The sequence below is a fragment of the Chlamydotis macqueenii genome, chromosome Z, assembly GCF_036417535.1.
Source record: "Chlamydotis macqueenii isolate bChlMac1 chromosome Z, bChlMac1.mat, whole genome shotgun sequence".
Taxonomy (NCBI): Eukaryota; Metazoa; Chordata; class Aves; order Otidiformes; family Otididae; genus Chlamydotis; species Chlamydotis macqueenii.
Window position 1 is genome coordinate 60,256,772 of NC_141593.1, and position 15,975 is coordinate 60,272,746.

At 40.8% G+C, this 15,975-nt stretch overlaps 1 protein-coding gene across 4 annotated transcripts in view; it reads right to left on the reverse strand.

Moving 5' to 3' along the window:
* The window catches only part of EPB41L4A (erythrocyte membrane protein band 4.1 like 4A), a 144,381-nt gene that overhangs the window by 20,273 nt on the left and 108,133 nt on the right, over positions 1-15,975 (reverse strand). The window contains exons 13-18 of one of the 4 annotated variants that reach the window (XM_086771199.1): positions 15,167-15,248; positions 12,779-12,820; positions 10,393-10,476; positions 6,405-6,518; positions 4,504-4,551; positions 700-777 (exon numbers count right to left, since the gene is read on the reverse strand). In XM_086771199.1, coding sequence (XP_086627325.1) covers positions 700-777; positions 4,504-4,551; positions 6,405-6,518; positions 10,393-10,476; positions 12,779-12,820; positions 15,167-15,248 — 448 coding nt within the window. Of the gene's footprint in view, positions 1-699; positions 778-4,503; positions 4,552-5,713; positions 5,793-6,404; positions 6,519-10,392; positions 10,477-12,778; positions 12,821-15,166; positions 15,249-15,975 lie in introns of those variants that run through there. The other 3 variants (XM_086771200.1, XM_086771202.1, XM_086771201.1) reach the window with 3 other exon arrangements.

The following is a 15,975-nucleotide window of genomic DNA, read 5'->3' on the forward strand; positions in this document are numbered from 1 at the left end:
AATGCTGTTATTTCAAGTGCAACATAAAAGTTGCATTTTTTAAGGAAAGTCTTTGCTACAATAAATCATTTGTTATGCTAACTTTTTCATATGAGCAACAAGAAAAATAGAATATAAAACCCAAAACTTGCTAGCATCACTTGATGTTAACTACTGTTGTTCTATTAAAAGCTGATACAGCTGTCACTGTACACGTTCCGGGCTTAAGCCCACACTTTACCTTCTGAAAAATAAAAATATTTATACAATTAAATGCAAGTACTTAAAAACAACATGGAGTTTCAGATCCACGAAAATATTTTGACTATTCTCTTGAAAAGCTTTTTTTCAGCTAAAATTCTGCACTTGAAATTTTTGACGTATTGAAGTACATGCTGTGAATATCTTGTAATCACCATCATCCACTTTATTTGCATTAATATTGTAAATCTTTTGTAAATGTGCACCATATTCGATTTAGCAGTACATTAATGAGCAACATTCTCAAGCAACAGGAGGGCATGCATTCATTGCATATACCTATGATACGTATTTTGGCAATTATTTCTCTTCTTATTCAAAAGAGGACCTTAAGCTGCCTCAGGAAGCCTGTGTACATAGAAAACATATTATATTTCCTCTTAATAGGTCTATCTCAGAAAAGTCCATCTCCATTTCTTTGTGTTTCATGTCTCTATGTCTAAAATACATAAAGCTCACCTGTTTCTCTTCTTCCGATGCTCTCTGTTGGAATTTTCTGATTCACTGCCACTACTGGTGTTACAGCGAGACCGTGATCTGGAGAGGAGAAAAGCAACATCTGAAGGTGATATTATCTACTAACACCTGAAGTACTGAAGTTCTAAACAAGGAATGAACAACACTACAAAGACATTACCAGGAAAATCAGAATTTAAAAACTCTAGAGGGCTTGCCTACACCTGAAAGTCATATTATTATTTTCTCCTTAATTGATTTGGAACAACCATTTCCAAAGTAGTGCATCCAGAGTGTAGTGTCAGGTGAATGCTATTTTCCTTTTGAATCATTGCACTGTATCTTTGTTCATTTGTTTTATTTCATCTCCCAGCACTCATTGCGTATATGCCACAGTGAAATGTTTCTTTGAGGTGCAAAATGTTTTGTCTTTAAAGTGCATGCATTCTGGCTCTTTTCTTGCATATTGTGGGACATCCAACAAAACACTAATTATGATTTTGCATGCAAAACAAAATTCTCAACAGATCTGTCTTGTTCAAGTAATCTCAACTTCCATCTGGCTTCCAGTACGTTCGTATCTTTTTTCAAGTGTTAGGCAGTATGGAAGAAACACCACTAACACTGTGATCCTGCTGATCTTTATAAATACAGAAAGGCCAAAGTGCACACATTGGCAGGTGTGTATATCAGCACAGCTTTGAGATGCACAGCTACAAAGATGGTGCACCACGTGAGGGAAAAGAAGTAAAGCAGTTACTTCTGTTACCACCTCTGACCACAAAGCTTCAAATGGTAAGGTGACATTTATGGCTCTGATTATTTACTGCTGAAAAAGACTGGTGGAACAGGCTGAGACTGAACTTGAAGAAGAAAATGAGTGTATGTCTACCTACAGACAAACTCCTCTCAGTAGAGATAAGTGCTTGGTCACTACTATCTGAGACCCTTGATTGCCACCAAGCAACATTTTGCAGCAGACAGACAGTTGTCAGGGCTCTGGTTTTAGAAACTCTTACAAAAGTGGCTCATCAAACAGCAAAAGAAAAGCCAGGAGGCAAAAGAAAGTGTGCTTTGCTTTTGTTCTTTGATGAGCCACTTTTGTAAGAGAAGAGATTTGTTAAATTACACCTCAAACAAGCTGAGGAGTGAAAGGAGTTCATTAGGTATGAGTTAACAGGTAAAGGGAAGCATTTCATGACAAGGTTTGAGGCTATTGACAAGCACTTGCTTGCTGCATGTTCTAACAGCTTAGAGAGAAGAGCCTATGCGATAAGAGCTGATGAGAGAGACTTCCAAGGGAACAGAATAGCTGCAGCTGCATGGACCTCCCCTGAGTGTCCTGTCTGGTCAGGGACACATCACTCTACTCTCTGCCTCTGAAATCAGGATACTGTTACAGATGTCTTTCTGACACAGCTCAGAGTTTTATGAATTAGTCCATAATACCAGTGAATTATGGCTAGTTTTATCAAATTGCTGTGTCATTAAACACCTCAGAGTCTATGGAGTCTGGACTCCCCCCTCTCTCAAACTAGGAAATCATTATGACATAGCTCCCGTTCAAACAGAAATGTTTTCGACTAATAGGAAAACCAAAGCCTAGGACAACTCAGCTTGTCTGTAGGGAATAGGCTTGGAAAAGTGAAATTTCCCCAGAGGAGAAGCAGAAACCTCTCCCCATCCCCAAATCTCATGGCTCAAAATTTAAAGCCATTGAGAGGCTCAGGATAGCCAGTTTCCCAAGTAAAAATACACATTTTTGGGTGAAGCTGGAAGTGGAGGTAAGAAAAATGTATGTTACTACAGAAAAATGCAACCCTGAAGGAGGAAGGAAGATTAAGAGATGGTGTACAAAAGACATTGGCTCTAGCACATCCAGAGAGTTCAGAGCAATAAACACCCCAGAACCAGAGCAGATCTTACAAGCCCAAAGTTACAGCTTTTTTCCCCCCCAAATCATATCAGATGTTTAATAAATATTCCACTAATCTTGAATCTCAACATTACTAGGTCATCCAAGCAACACTGTTCTTTCACACTTCCACATCATCCAAGTGACTCAGTTCTTTTATATTTCTCAGTACTTCAAGTATTTTCTTACTCTGATTTAAGCAATTTATCCCATAACATAACAAGACAGCAAAAATCACACCATGGCAGGACAATTGCAAGACGAAACATCCTATTTGTTCAAATTCAAGATAAGCCTCTCTCTAGCTTTTCAGGAATGGAAATCTGATCCAGCTTTTGGATACTGCACATCAAATTACCTTGTGTTGCCTGTCAGAAAAGCACTTGCGGGGAGAGAGCAGGGCTGCTGAGCTGTCAGCTGAGTGGCAGCTCCTCATGCTGGCTGTCAGAATATTATCTTTCTCTGAATATTAAATGATAGCTTTTAGTGAACTGAATAAAATACCAAAATGGAAACAAAGGTGGTTTCCTAAGTCAGGTGCAAGAACACAGGAGATCATTCTGATCTCTGACAATTACAAAGTGCCTTTCATCCTTTCCTGATGTTTTATTGGTCACACAATAGATTTGATATTTTTCAGGTGGTATATCTATATGGACTGACATAAGGAGCATAGTAAGTCTGGCTATGAGAGAGACAGAACAAATACAGCCCAGGTTGGGGCTTGAGGGGTGGGTTGCAGGATTTGGCATTTCAGAGAAACAGTTGACAGAGAAGGCTCATATTCTGGTGCAGCCCTTTTCTGATTAAAATGAGATAAAAAGTCGCAAAATTGTGAGGAAGTGGAGGTCTATTCCAATATACAATAATAAACTTGTACATTTGTAATGTAATACAGCAGGCATAGCCTTCAGAAAGAAGTTCCTTCTCAGCACCGGGATTTTCCACCTGAGATGCCTAACTAAATCCTCTCAGTTTTATGTGCTGGATATTCACCATGGGACTATCACTAGGAGCTTGTAATGGTAACATCCAGAAAAATGATCTGTTCTCTCATAATAGGTGAAAAGTACATGAACACTTTCCTTTACTTCCTGTGATTGTCTCTGTGATGTTTGTATCTCTGCCAGAGCTCCTTTCCCATGCTGCAGATCTGTCAATCAGATCCTGGGAGTGCCTGCTCTCCTTCACAATCTTCAAGAGACCCTGACATCAAAATGCAATGCACTGTCACCTTTTTCCAGCAGCCAGGGCAGCAGCACAGGAGCAAGGAAAGGCACGAGAGCTCCAGATGCAAAAAATCTGTCAAAAGCTGCCATTGTTGAAGGGCACACTCAAATCAACACCAGTATTTTATTTGGAAATGTGACACCTAGTCAGGACTGCACAGGAAAAAAAAAAGCTTAAGAAAAAATTCAGAAAAAAATGTGTAAGACTACAAGAACACCATAAGAAATTGCATCTACCTTTTGCAGGACAACTCATCTAAACCGGTAGTACACTTGTTTTCAAAACAGATTAATTAGAAGTGGACTGGGAGACTGGAGAACTCAAAACAAAATCTGCAGATGCAAAACTCAAAAGCTAAAACTTCCAGAATTGACTTTCAACTTGCAGGCAAGCCTTTAGTAAACTTCCACAAACTGCTTCTAGCACGGTGTAGTAACAATGCACAAGGCAGCTTGTAGGAATCTGTGCTCTGATGAGGTTATGCTACTAAGTGTTTAGCAAAATAAAGATAGGAAAGAAAAAAATAAATGGGTGGAACATAAAAAGCTTTTTAAGTATTTAAGAATATGGAGGAGAAAGCAGGAAGGGAGGGAATGCAGGGAACTAAAATATGACCAGTACCTTCGCTAGAATTTCATGGTTGCTGTAGATTATATATTTACCTTCTCCTTTGCTTTAAATCCGAATCTTCGCCACTGTTTTGATTTTTCCTGTGATATTAAGGAAGTTTTAATGAAATACCATTGGATCACTTAACACAAATACACAACAACTCCCATCTTTTTTTTTTAAAAAAACCCCACACTTTACAAAGGGTTTTTTTTCAATATGACTTAAGGCAGAGACAAAAGGGCATGTCCATATTTCATACTTTTTAGGATAGTAAATTGTGAAGGCATGATCCCATTCAAACACTCATTGCAAACCCTTGACTTGCAAGGTTAAGCAGAGTATGCTAGCCTTAAGAGTTTCCTACTGTTTCCAGCATAGCAAGGCCTGATGTTTTCCTCTTAATTCCAGTAAAGACTGCATAAACAACATGGCTATTGTTATTAAACAGCTGAAAAAGGAAAGTGCATGAATAAAACCAAGATTCAGGAAGACATAATTAGGTTAGAATCCACCTACTATTGTCAGTTTTCAGAGTCTCACATATGAGATAAGACTTTTAAAAACATTTTGTTGGTGTGGTTGCTCAAAAGAAAACTTGCTATTGGCATGACCACCTGTCCACTGAGTAGATCAGCCAAACACAAATCCCAGATGATAAATACTTCACATCTCAAAAAATTTCCTACTGCACAGTGCACGAACTGTTCTTTTCTTGGTACAAGACAGTTCAGCACAGCACATCTCTATTCCTTTGTTTTTACAGAGCCCAACAAGTACTTCTGACAACTAAGCTAGCAATGAATCAAAAAACCCATTCAGGAAACACACTGCTATTAACACCTACAAAGGCTTTATCCAATATGGTAAATCAACATAACTCTATTGACTTAGAGAAAGCTATGCTGATTTACTTCAACTCAGGCACGAGGTCACTAAGCATACACCATGGGTGAGTTTCTTCACTCCTGTTCTACACAGTTAATGGCAGATAAAAGGTCTGGAGCGGCTCAGAAACCTGACAAATATAAAAGCTCCACATCTAACAACATTTCCTCATAGATACAGCTGTGTCTTCAGAGATTCCCCTGCAAACACTGGATTTGAAAGCTAAACAGGTAATCACTTCAGAAAATGTCAGAAGGAGATGTAACTCCAAAGTCCTGGCTTGTAAGGCAGCCCTAGAAGACTGCCATGAAAACAGCACAGTAGCTATGCTTGTCTATACTTCACAGCAGATCACAGCATCAGGGTACCTTAGCAATGAAAGTAGGTTCTCAGCAGGACAAACCATCCCAGGTAACACATAGTGTCTCAAACATGTATCACTTCAGATCTGTCTCTGTAATTCACATTTTGGACACATTCCAGGACACACCACACAGAATCTCCATCCATTTAATTTTACTTCTCCAAGTTACCCAATTCAACATGTACCCATTAAAAACACATTAAGTATCTCATAGTTGTATTTTTCCTGGCATCCTCTCTAATGTAACGTATTTCACATATGGGACTGTTGAAGACAGCTTTATGGCTCACTCATTTAATTTTTGTTGCACTTAAAGCAAAGCAATATACCTTAAATAAAATACTAGTCTGTATTAGAAGCTCATCAAGCAACCAACATCCATCAATCCTTTCCTTCACAAGGGAAAAATAGTTGCAGCAACTGAAAGGATCTTGCAGGTGCAAATAATAATTCAACTTCTCATATTTTTGACACCATTTTCCTAGTACTCAGAACAGTATGCAAGCAAAAAGACTGACCTAAGCTTCCTTTCCAAAAGCAGATCTGGTACTCTTGCCCAGGTTTTTTTTAGAATAACAACTGGCCCCTAGGGCACCCCTTTTCCCAGGACCCAGCTGTGTCTCCAAGAGCCTTTACCGAGCATGCAGGACATCAAGTTTTCTACTGTGAGAAGCTAACAGTACTTAACCCCGGGGCTCTTACCTCCTCCGGACTGGCTGCCCAGACTCATTCTCACTGCCACCTGATGGGTTCCGTCGCCGAGAGTAAGGAAACTTCGGTGATTTATTGCGGTCACTGGGAGAATTATACAGCCCACTAGGGTTAAAAGGGAAGAGTAAACAATCAGCTTTAAAACCTCCAGTGAAGTTATGTCAGCTAACTGAGATTCAGCCTACAAAAATGAGAAGGCTCACACACACACTTATATACATATTCAGCTATACATGTATGCGCGTGTGCACGCATGCTACCTAAATACAGATGGTACTGCTTTCCAGCAACTAATATTTTACACTGAACCTTGAAAATCTAGGAGACCTCTCAGCATTGCCAAGCCTACAACTCTAAGCTTACAAAATGCAGAACCAAGTATACACGTATTCTTTGAGCATAATAATAATTCTGTGCTTTCATATGAGTTATCCAGACTAGAGCTAGACATTCAAATGTACCTCTATTCTTTTTGTTGTCCATGGATGTAAGCATGAAAACAGCGTTCCTGTCATGACATACATCTTCATCACAGAGCTAATGCTTGGGATAGTGAAACAATTTTAGCTCCAGTTCTCTGCTGTTCATCCTTGTAACCCTTTGCCAATGATCTGGCAGTATTCCAAGCTTCATGTTATGTACCTAAGCCTGGGTAGGACCCAATGGGTTGGGTTTTTACCAAATTACATGTAGACTATCAACGCCTGTACAGGTTATCCTGTGATATCTTCCTGCAGAAGTGTAAGGATCTCTTCCAACAGTGTGAGTACATATCACTCTAAGGGGGGCTACTCATGTTTCATGACTTTTTGGAGGAAGGATGCTAAGCTCAACCACACATCTTCTCTAACATTACTCTGCCCTTTTCACAACAACTATGTGGTGCATACAATATTCTCACCAAATTCCAGTTAAGGTATTTCTTTCTGCCTTCCTAAAACCCTCTGGCCTTCAAATTGGATACATTTCTCTTCACCTGCTTCTGCAGACTACTGATTACAGCATTGCTCTGCATGGCTGAAAAGCTGCCACACTTCAGCTCAATGAGAATTATTATTAGAAGTTGTGAAAACCTCTGTGCAGCACACAGTCTGCTTATGTGTCTAAAATGACATTGTCCTGTAGAAGAGATAGACTTGCAAAAACTCAATCCTACCACTCTTTGGCTGCTTCAGGATCAAGCCTCCTGCTATTCTGAGAGCCATTTTAACAATAGAGCCATAATGTGACAAGTTGACACCGCTTCTTCTTTAAAACTCACAAATAAACGTCTATCGTAGGAAGAGTATATTTGCACACTGCCTTGTCCTCACTCTGAAAACACCTAAAGTTTTGGAAGTAAAGCACATGGTAAATCATTATGATGCCCCAAAAGACACACCATGTATAGATCTGAATCATCACATAAAAGCAGGACTATACTGGACTACACTTAACGTGCCATCTAGTTGAGTGGCCTGTTTCCAACAGCAGCCATAAGCAACCACCTACTGGAAGCAAGAACACATATGAGAGCTCCTCAGTGCTCTCTCATTGCCCCACTATGCCCAGTCCAGGGGACTTACTGAACCAGTTGCTATACCTCTGTTTTCAGAAGCCCTTGAGGATTTTCTGTCTGGTGAGACTCCTGATAACTGGAAGAGGGATAACATAACCCTCATTTTAAAAAAGGGGAACAAGGAAGACCCAGGAACTACAGGACGGCCAGCCTCACCTCACTAAAGATAGACCAGTCTGGTGGCCTTCTATGACAGGGTGACAGCATTGGTGGACAAGGGACGAGCAACTGATGTCATCTACCTGGACTTGTGCAAAGTTTTTGACACTGTCCCGCATTACATCCTTATCTCTAAACTAGAGAGAAAAGGATTTGATGGATGGACCACTCGGTGGATAGGAAATTGGCTGGATGGCCGCACTCAGAGAGCGGTGGTCAACGGCTCAATGTCCAACAGGAGATTGGTGATGAGCATCATTCCTCAGGGGTCCATATTGGGCCCACACTGTTTAACATCTTTGTTGGCAACATGGACAGTGGGATAGAGTGCACCATCAGCAAGTTCATCGACGACACCAAGCTGTGTGGTGCAGTTGACACGCTGGAGGGAACAGATGCCATCCAGAAGGACCTTGACAGGCTGGAGAGGTGGGCCCGTAAAAACCTCAGGAAGTTCAACCAGGCCAAGTGCAAGGTCCTGCACCTGGGTCGTGGCAATCCCAGGCACAAATACAGGCTGGGCGGAGAATGGATCGAGAGCAGCCCTGAGGAGAAGGACTTGGGCGTGATGGTGGACAAGAAGCTTAACATGAGCCAACAAGGTGTACTTGCAGCCCAGAAGGCCAATCGCATCCTGCGCTGCATCAAGAGGAGCATGGCCAGCAGGTCGAGGGAGGTGATTCTGCCCCTCTGCTCTGCTCTGGTGAGATCCCACCTGGAGTACTGCATCCAGTTCTGGAGCCCCCAACATAAGAAGGACATGGACCAGTTGGAGAGGGTCCAGAGGAGGGCCATGAAGATGACAAGAGGCTGGAGCACCTCTCTTATGAGGACAGGCTGAGAGAATTGGGGCTGTTCACCCCGGAGAAGAGAAGACTCTGGGCAGACCTCATAGCAGTCTTCCAGTACCTAAAGGGGGCCTACAGGAAAGACGGGGAGAAACTCTTCATGAGGGCCTGTTGTAATAAAATGAGGGGTAATGGTTTTAAAATAGAGGGAGGTAGATTCAGACTGGATATAAGGAAGAAATGTTTTACAATGATGGTGGTGGAACACTGGAACAGGTTGCCCAGAGAAGTGGTGGATGTCCTGCCCCTGGAAACATTCAAGGGCAGGTTGGATGGGGCTTTGAGCAACCTGATGTAGCTGAAGATGTCCCTGCTTCTTGCAGGGGGGTTGGACCAGATGCCTGTTAAAGGTCCTTTATAACCTTAATGATTCTATGATTCGACAATTTTTTGTTCCATGACTCACCCAGCTTCTCCCAGGAATCCACGAACTTCCAGCATTCCTTCTAAAGGAGGACCACAGGTCTCCTTCTCCTACTCACAGTGAGTCACTACTCACTGCCTTTCTCAATGCTTTTAAACCACCTCCAATGGCTTCATTTGAAGATCTAATCTAATTTGAAGTTCTAATGCTGGAAAAATACAATTCTGCTCGCTTTCTCCTTTCTCTGTACTACTTACAATTTTCTAGAACATATCGCCTGAAATTATCTCTTTCCCAGACTGAAGACAGTCCTGCCTGGCCTACATCCCTTGCACACATTGCCTGCACAGCCATTCACACCTTTGATTACCCTTGCTACCGCTCTAAAAGCCTTTTCCTTTTCCTGAAATAAAGACATCAGAACTGCACTCAAAATTCATGGAGCAAATATGTGATTCACAAATTTACATAATAGCATGATGCTGTTCTCTTGCTTTCCTAATAATTGCTAATTGTTTTTTCTGACTGCTACATAGTTATGCTTGCATAAAGTTATCCATCATAACTCCACAGTAGCTCATTTTACTCAGAAATCTAGAGTTATTTTTTCGCCCCCATGTGCCTCTCTTTACACTAACTGATTCAACATCATCCACCACCTAGTGACTCGTCACTTATACTTTAGGGATCTTTCTGCTACTCTTCACAGACAATTTTCACTCTCACTATCCTGAACAATTCTGTCCCATGACCAAACTTTAGCATCCCTTTTCCAGGTCTTTGACAAATATATTCAACAGCAGTGGTCTATGAACAGTCCTCTATGGAAAGCCACTGGTCAGTCTTACCCACTGACCACTTCCTCCTACACCTACTTTCCTAATTTTTAACTGATTATTTATCCATGACAAGACCTATCTTCTCATGTGCAATACAAATTTGTCGTGAACCTGTTAATACATTAATACATTATAGCAATATCCTTCAACCTACTGCCATGGCATGATATTTACTATTGCACAATATCTAGGACATCATGCCTCGCCTTACCTCTGTGGGCCATTTTCCTCCCATGGTGCGCTTGTTTTACTTCTTTGGGTTTCTGGACTGTTTTCATTTTTCATCTTTTTAAAGCTAAATAAAAGTACAGATATATATTTCTTTAAACCCATAGTGTACAGATCACACGTTCTCTCCCCCTGACCTCTCAAAAATTAATCTTAAAGGCATACAGTCATTACAGGGACCCACTCTGGCATATAACTATTTGCCTGCTACGTGAAAGAGGCAAAACAGTTGCTATGTCAAAAGAGAGACTTGAAGGAAGAAAACCTAAGTCTTGAAAATCAGCTCTACAAGCTCAAAATTATGGCTGCACTGAGCCACAAAAAAGGTCAATCTTGTCTCAGAATAAATAAGAACAGATGCTTAGGCAAAAAGTCTAACAATAGGGCAAATATACAATATGCTTTCACAATCTTCCACAATATGCACTTAACAGATTATTGAACCAGAGGCGTTATCTGCTTTTTATTCTACACAGCTCTTGATGGAACTTTCTTCCATGTATTTACTTAAACACCTCTTGAAGTTTTTTTTTTTTTTTTGCATAAATAGTGGCTAGTAGCAGTATGCTCCAGTATTTAACCATGGCACAAGCAAGTATTTAATTTTCTTGCAAAACTTCCACCTGGTTCAAAACTTCCACCCTGTGTTCCTCACTAGCTCTATGCTTATAGAAAGAAAAAAAAAGCCCTACGGAAGTTCCCTAATCACAAACTCCTTCCCATATTTTTCTAATACATTTTTTAACAACTGTCTCATCTCTTTTCCAAGTGAAAGAACCACAGACTATTCAACCTCTCCCAGTACAGGAGTCACCACATACCTCTGAATATCCTTATCTTGCTTCTCTACCATTTTTCCAAGTCTACAGTACCTTCTTTAAGATGGGAGCAACAAAGGTAGGGGTGATAACTACTCAAAACATGACAGAGCATAGGTTCATAGAGTAGCACATTCTTCTCATTCCTTCCCCAGTAACTCCTTATGTTTTCCTTTTGCTAGACACTGAGCATACCTCTGACAACATGAAAGAGCTATCTTCCCTAACTGCTGCAAGGTAATGTATCAGGACAGTCAAAACAGTCACCTGCTTTAAGAGCTATATTAGTGTTCTTAACCAGTCTCCCATTGTACCTACAGGAGATAAGGGAGTAAACAGTAGGATGCTTCAATTCTTCCTATTCCCACCATTCTCATAGTGTCAGGTTTTACAATTTCCAACCCATTAATGCTCCTAGATAACCTGCTCACTGTCATTCCAAGTGCTGCAAGGTGGCTTCCAGATGGAGCATGCTTCTGCACCCATCTTCCTGCCAATGGCTAATCATGCTTCTCCTGCATCATCATCTCTAGGTACATCTAGAGCTTGCTTTCTACATGAACAAGCAGTTCACCTGATACAGACAGTCGCAGTGATCTCCACTATACTCTTGAGGAAGTATTACTGACAGCAATCCACTACAATACTACCTATCTTTCCAAAGTGCAACTTAAGCAGAAAAAAAAACCCCAGAGCTTATAAAGAGGAGGACATAAGCCAGATTTCTTTGCCCAGAGCAGGAGGTGACAGACTCAGCTTTCAAAGGAATCTTGGGTACTTAACTCACTAATCCACTTTTAACCTCAGCCTTTGGTTACTACAGGTCACTGAGTTAATCATTTAATTCTCACCCAAGTGAACAAAATGCAAAGCTACAGTAAGTCAGCAGGAAAAGAAATTAAATTACACTTTATCAGGTAAATCATTTTCTTAATACTGCACCCATTAATTATTGACTCACATGTGCATACAGTCTATTCCCAGGCTTAAAAGTATGTGCTTAGTATACACTAAGCAAGTAATTCATGTAAATATGTGTCGTAGTTCAGCCCCAACGGGGACCAGACTACGCAGTCTCTCTCTCACTCCCCCCACTCTCCAAGAGAATAGGAGGAGATTTGACAAACAAAAGAAAACCAGAAAAAAAAAAAACAAACACGCGGGTTGAGATTGAACAAAAAGTAAATTTAACAGTAATGACAGAAGAAAACAAGAGAGTGATGGAACACAAATACAGTACAATATCTCACAACAGATCTCCACATCCAGTCTCTTCTAACTAGCAGGGCCTCCCTTCAGCACCCTCCTCACTTATATACTGAGCATGATGTCAGATGGGATGGAATAGCCCTTTGGCTAATTTGGGTAAATTAACCCCAGCTGTTAGCTAATTAGTTAACTATCCCAGCCATAACTATACCAGCTTCAGTTCTCCACCCAGCTCAGGTAAATATTAACTCTATCCTGGCCAGAACCAGGACATTATGTTTCAGTCCTGTATTACAAAAAGCAATTGTTTTTGCACAGCATAAACTACCAAACAATACTTACAGTGAATTTAGGCTTAAATAAATTTGAATAGTGTTCTCAAAGCTTAAAAAAGAGAGAGAGAAATATCTTGGGAGGTGAATTCACTGAATTAGATTCCTAAGCCATTATTCATTCACAGCACACACACAATTTACAGCTAGAGAACTACAGCAAGGCAGCTTTTCAGATACTGGTATTACCTCCAGGAACGCAGTTGCAAAAAGAACAGTTCAAACAAAGTATCTGAAAAGGTCAGGATCCAAATTTCATGTGAGATTACTGTCGTTGAGGGTTTTTATGGTTTAACTTCAATTTATACCACTTATGCAGAAGCAACCAATTAAGTATCTCAACAGTGAATGAGATGTTGAACTATGAAAACTCAGCTTGTAAGAGCTGCTAAAAGATGCTTTGCAAGCATGACTGACAATTAATGCGAGAATTACATAGGATGGGGTAAACTACCCAATTGTAAACGCTTCACAAAGCATGTGTGCTGCCTGTCACGCATACTGAGCCTGGCAGATCTGAAAGGTGTTTTACATGTGCAGACAGAGACACAGAGAAGAACAAATAAATTTCTAAATAGAAAGCACGCAAGAAAAACAACTTCCAATACTTTTTTTTTGCTGGAAGTGATTAACACTATTTAAAACAGTGACTCTGTGAGAATCCGCCTGTGAATCGCTCTTAAACTATCAAGAAAGGAAACTAAACGCAGAAATTTGAAGCTGCCACATTGAGAGTACCCCATTTTGGTTCTTGCTCTACAACCTGCCTATCCATTTCTTTTTAAGAGTTCATTTCTAAAAATTTATACACAGCATTTGGACCACTACTTCCTGTAGCGAAGGACTCCTATCCTTTCCCAATACAATCATCTCTGTACTATGAAATATGGATACCTCTTGGTTTGTACCTTTCTCTCTCCTAACAAATCACAGACCAACAGAATGGTTGTGGTTGGCAGGGATCTCTGGAGGCCAACTGATCCAATCCTCTGCTCAAGCAGGGCCACGTAGAGCCAGCTGTCTGGGACGATGTCCAGACGGCTCTTGAGCATCTCCAAGGAGGGAGACTCCACCACCTCCTTGGGCAACCTGTGCCAGTGCTCGCTCACCCTCACAGTGAAAAAGTGTTTCAGATGTTCAGAGGGAAGCTCCTGTGTTTCAGTCTGTGCCCACTGCCTCTGGTTCTGTCATTGGGCACCATCAAAAAGAGCCTGGTTCTGTCCTCTTTGCACTCTCCTTGCAGGTATTTACATATCTTTGTATTGTTTCCTGCTCAGTGGCCTAGCTTCACACGACTGAGTGGCAAAATCATAAATTTTCTTTTAATGTATGATTAGTATTATTTTCTCAGGGACAGAATATTTGGTTAAATTTCCCTCAAACTGAAGAAGCAATTAGCTCTTCTTTTTGGGGGCAACTGTTCTAAATATTAGGCAACAGGAAACACTATTTACCAAGTATTTGCAGTAAATTTTTTAGACCCTTCTTCAGAGTTCAGTCCAGATACCTAGTATCTGAAACTCACAGGTTCAATGGAGATACAAGGCCAGAGGTGCTCAGCTCAAGAAAACCTGTCAGGGTTACTGGGCATGCAGAGACAGACATTCAGGCAACTAAGCAAAAAAGCTAAGTGCTGAGTTTTTGACTCAATGTTTTGTCAGATCAGTCTTTTTTGATTCAGGCACTCAAATTCCACCTAAAATTAAGGGTGGGGATATAAATCCCTTTCTGAATCTGAGTCTCATCTCTTTCTCTCAAATATGTCTCATAACCAGAGATGCGCAATTCAGCACTGATAATTAAACACAGCAGATCACACAAGTCCAGAGAAGCCCTGGCAATTCACTGCTCCTAAAGATCAGGCACATTCATGATTTTTGCTCTGAATTTACCAGTGTAACGGATAAGGACTGCAAGATTAACAGCACTGCTGGAAGACAGGCCATGGCCCGCTCTTCCCTGCCCATACATCCCAAGCAGAGTTTGCCCCATGGAGAGGCAGAAGACTCATTCCCTGAAGACTCTGCTAGCCAGTCCACAGCTCCCAGGGGAGAGACACACAGGACTTCATAGGACTATCCTGATCGACGGCCCTTGGGTCATTATCTGTTTTTTTTCATATTTAAAACTGAGACTTTTTTCCTTGCCTTAACTCTTCCCAATTTGTGTGTTTCCAAACTCCATGGCACCTGGAACCCCTGTTCCAGGTTCCTCCGAAGATCAGGGTTTGTTAAAATGAATTATTTGGGAACACTCTCTGACCTTGGTCAACAGAAGATCAGATGGTGCTAAACTTAAGGGCAGAATAAACTGTTACTAATGATTACTAAATGTGTTCCTCTATGCAATGCAACACAAAGCCTCATAGAAGCTGGAAGGCAACTGCTGGCCTACGTACCTTTTCATAGGGGAAGGTGCAATAATTTTGGTAGTTCCTTCATTTTCCCCATTTGTTGTAATCTGGCTCATGTTCTTAGATCCTGAAAAAAAAAAACACAAACAGAACAGTCCTGTAGCACATATGCTTGCACACCTATGCAGTATAATCACCTACTGAACACAGTGCAGCATGAGAGATAAAATTATATACAAGGCATCTGGTGCACACTCTACTTGCCAAGGGTGGATAAGCACCACTCTTTTGTGTCTTAATCCTTATTTCTAGTTACACCACATCACAAGAAAGTTTAACTTGGGGGGCATTCATTACTCTTCCCCATGAGACAGGAGTTTGCAGGTGGTGTTCTCCAAGGGATACTATGCCATTGCCACCAGAAGGGTATTCCCTGCTCAGACACCAATGAAAAGAAAGGTGTGAGGAGAACACACAGTATGAAAAGCTTGGGAATCTCCAATGTAATAACTATGGCCTCTAAAACAATCGTTAGATTAGATGGTAAAGCAAGATGAACACATTTGTTCTAAGAAACCATTTCATATTGATGTAGCAACACAGTGCAACACAACACTAAGATATCCTAAGTTACCACCAGGAAAATAGTAACTATAAATCAATGGATTAGAAAACTAATAATGTAAATAGAGACAGATAATAAAGAGTAGTACTCTGACACAGAAAGCTAAGCATTAGTTTCAATGAGTCAGAAACTTTTGGCCAATATTTGAAAGTTATCTGCTTAGTTTCCAATTTGGTGCTCAATATTCTTTCCATTTCAATCCTGCACTTTTCACACTGTTGGCACTTAA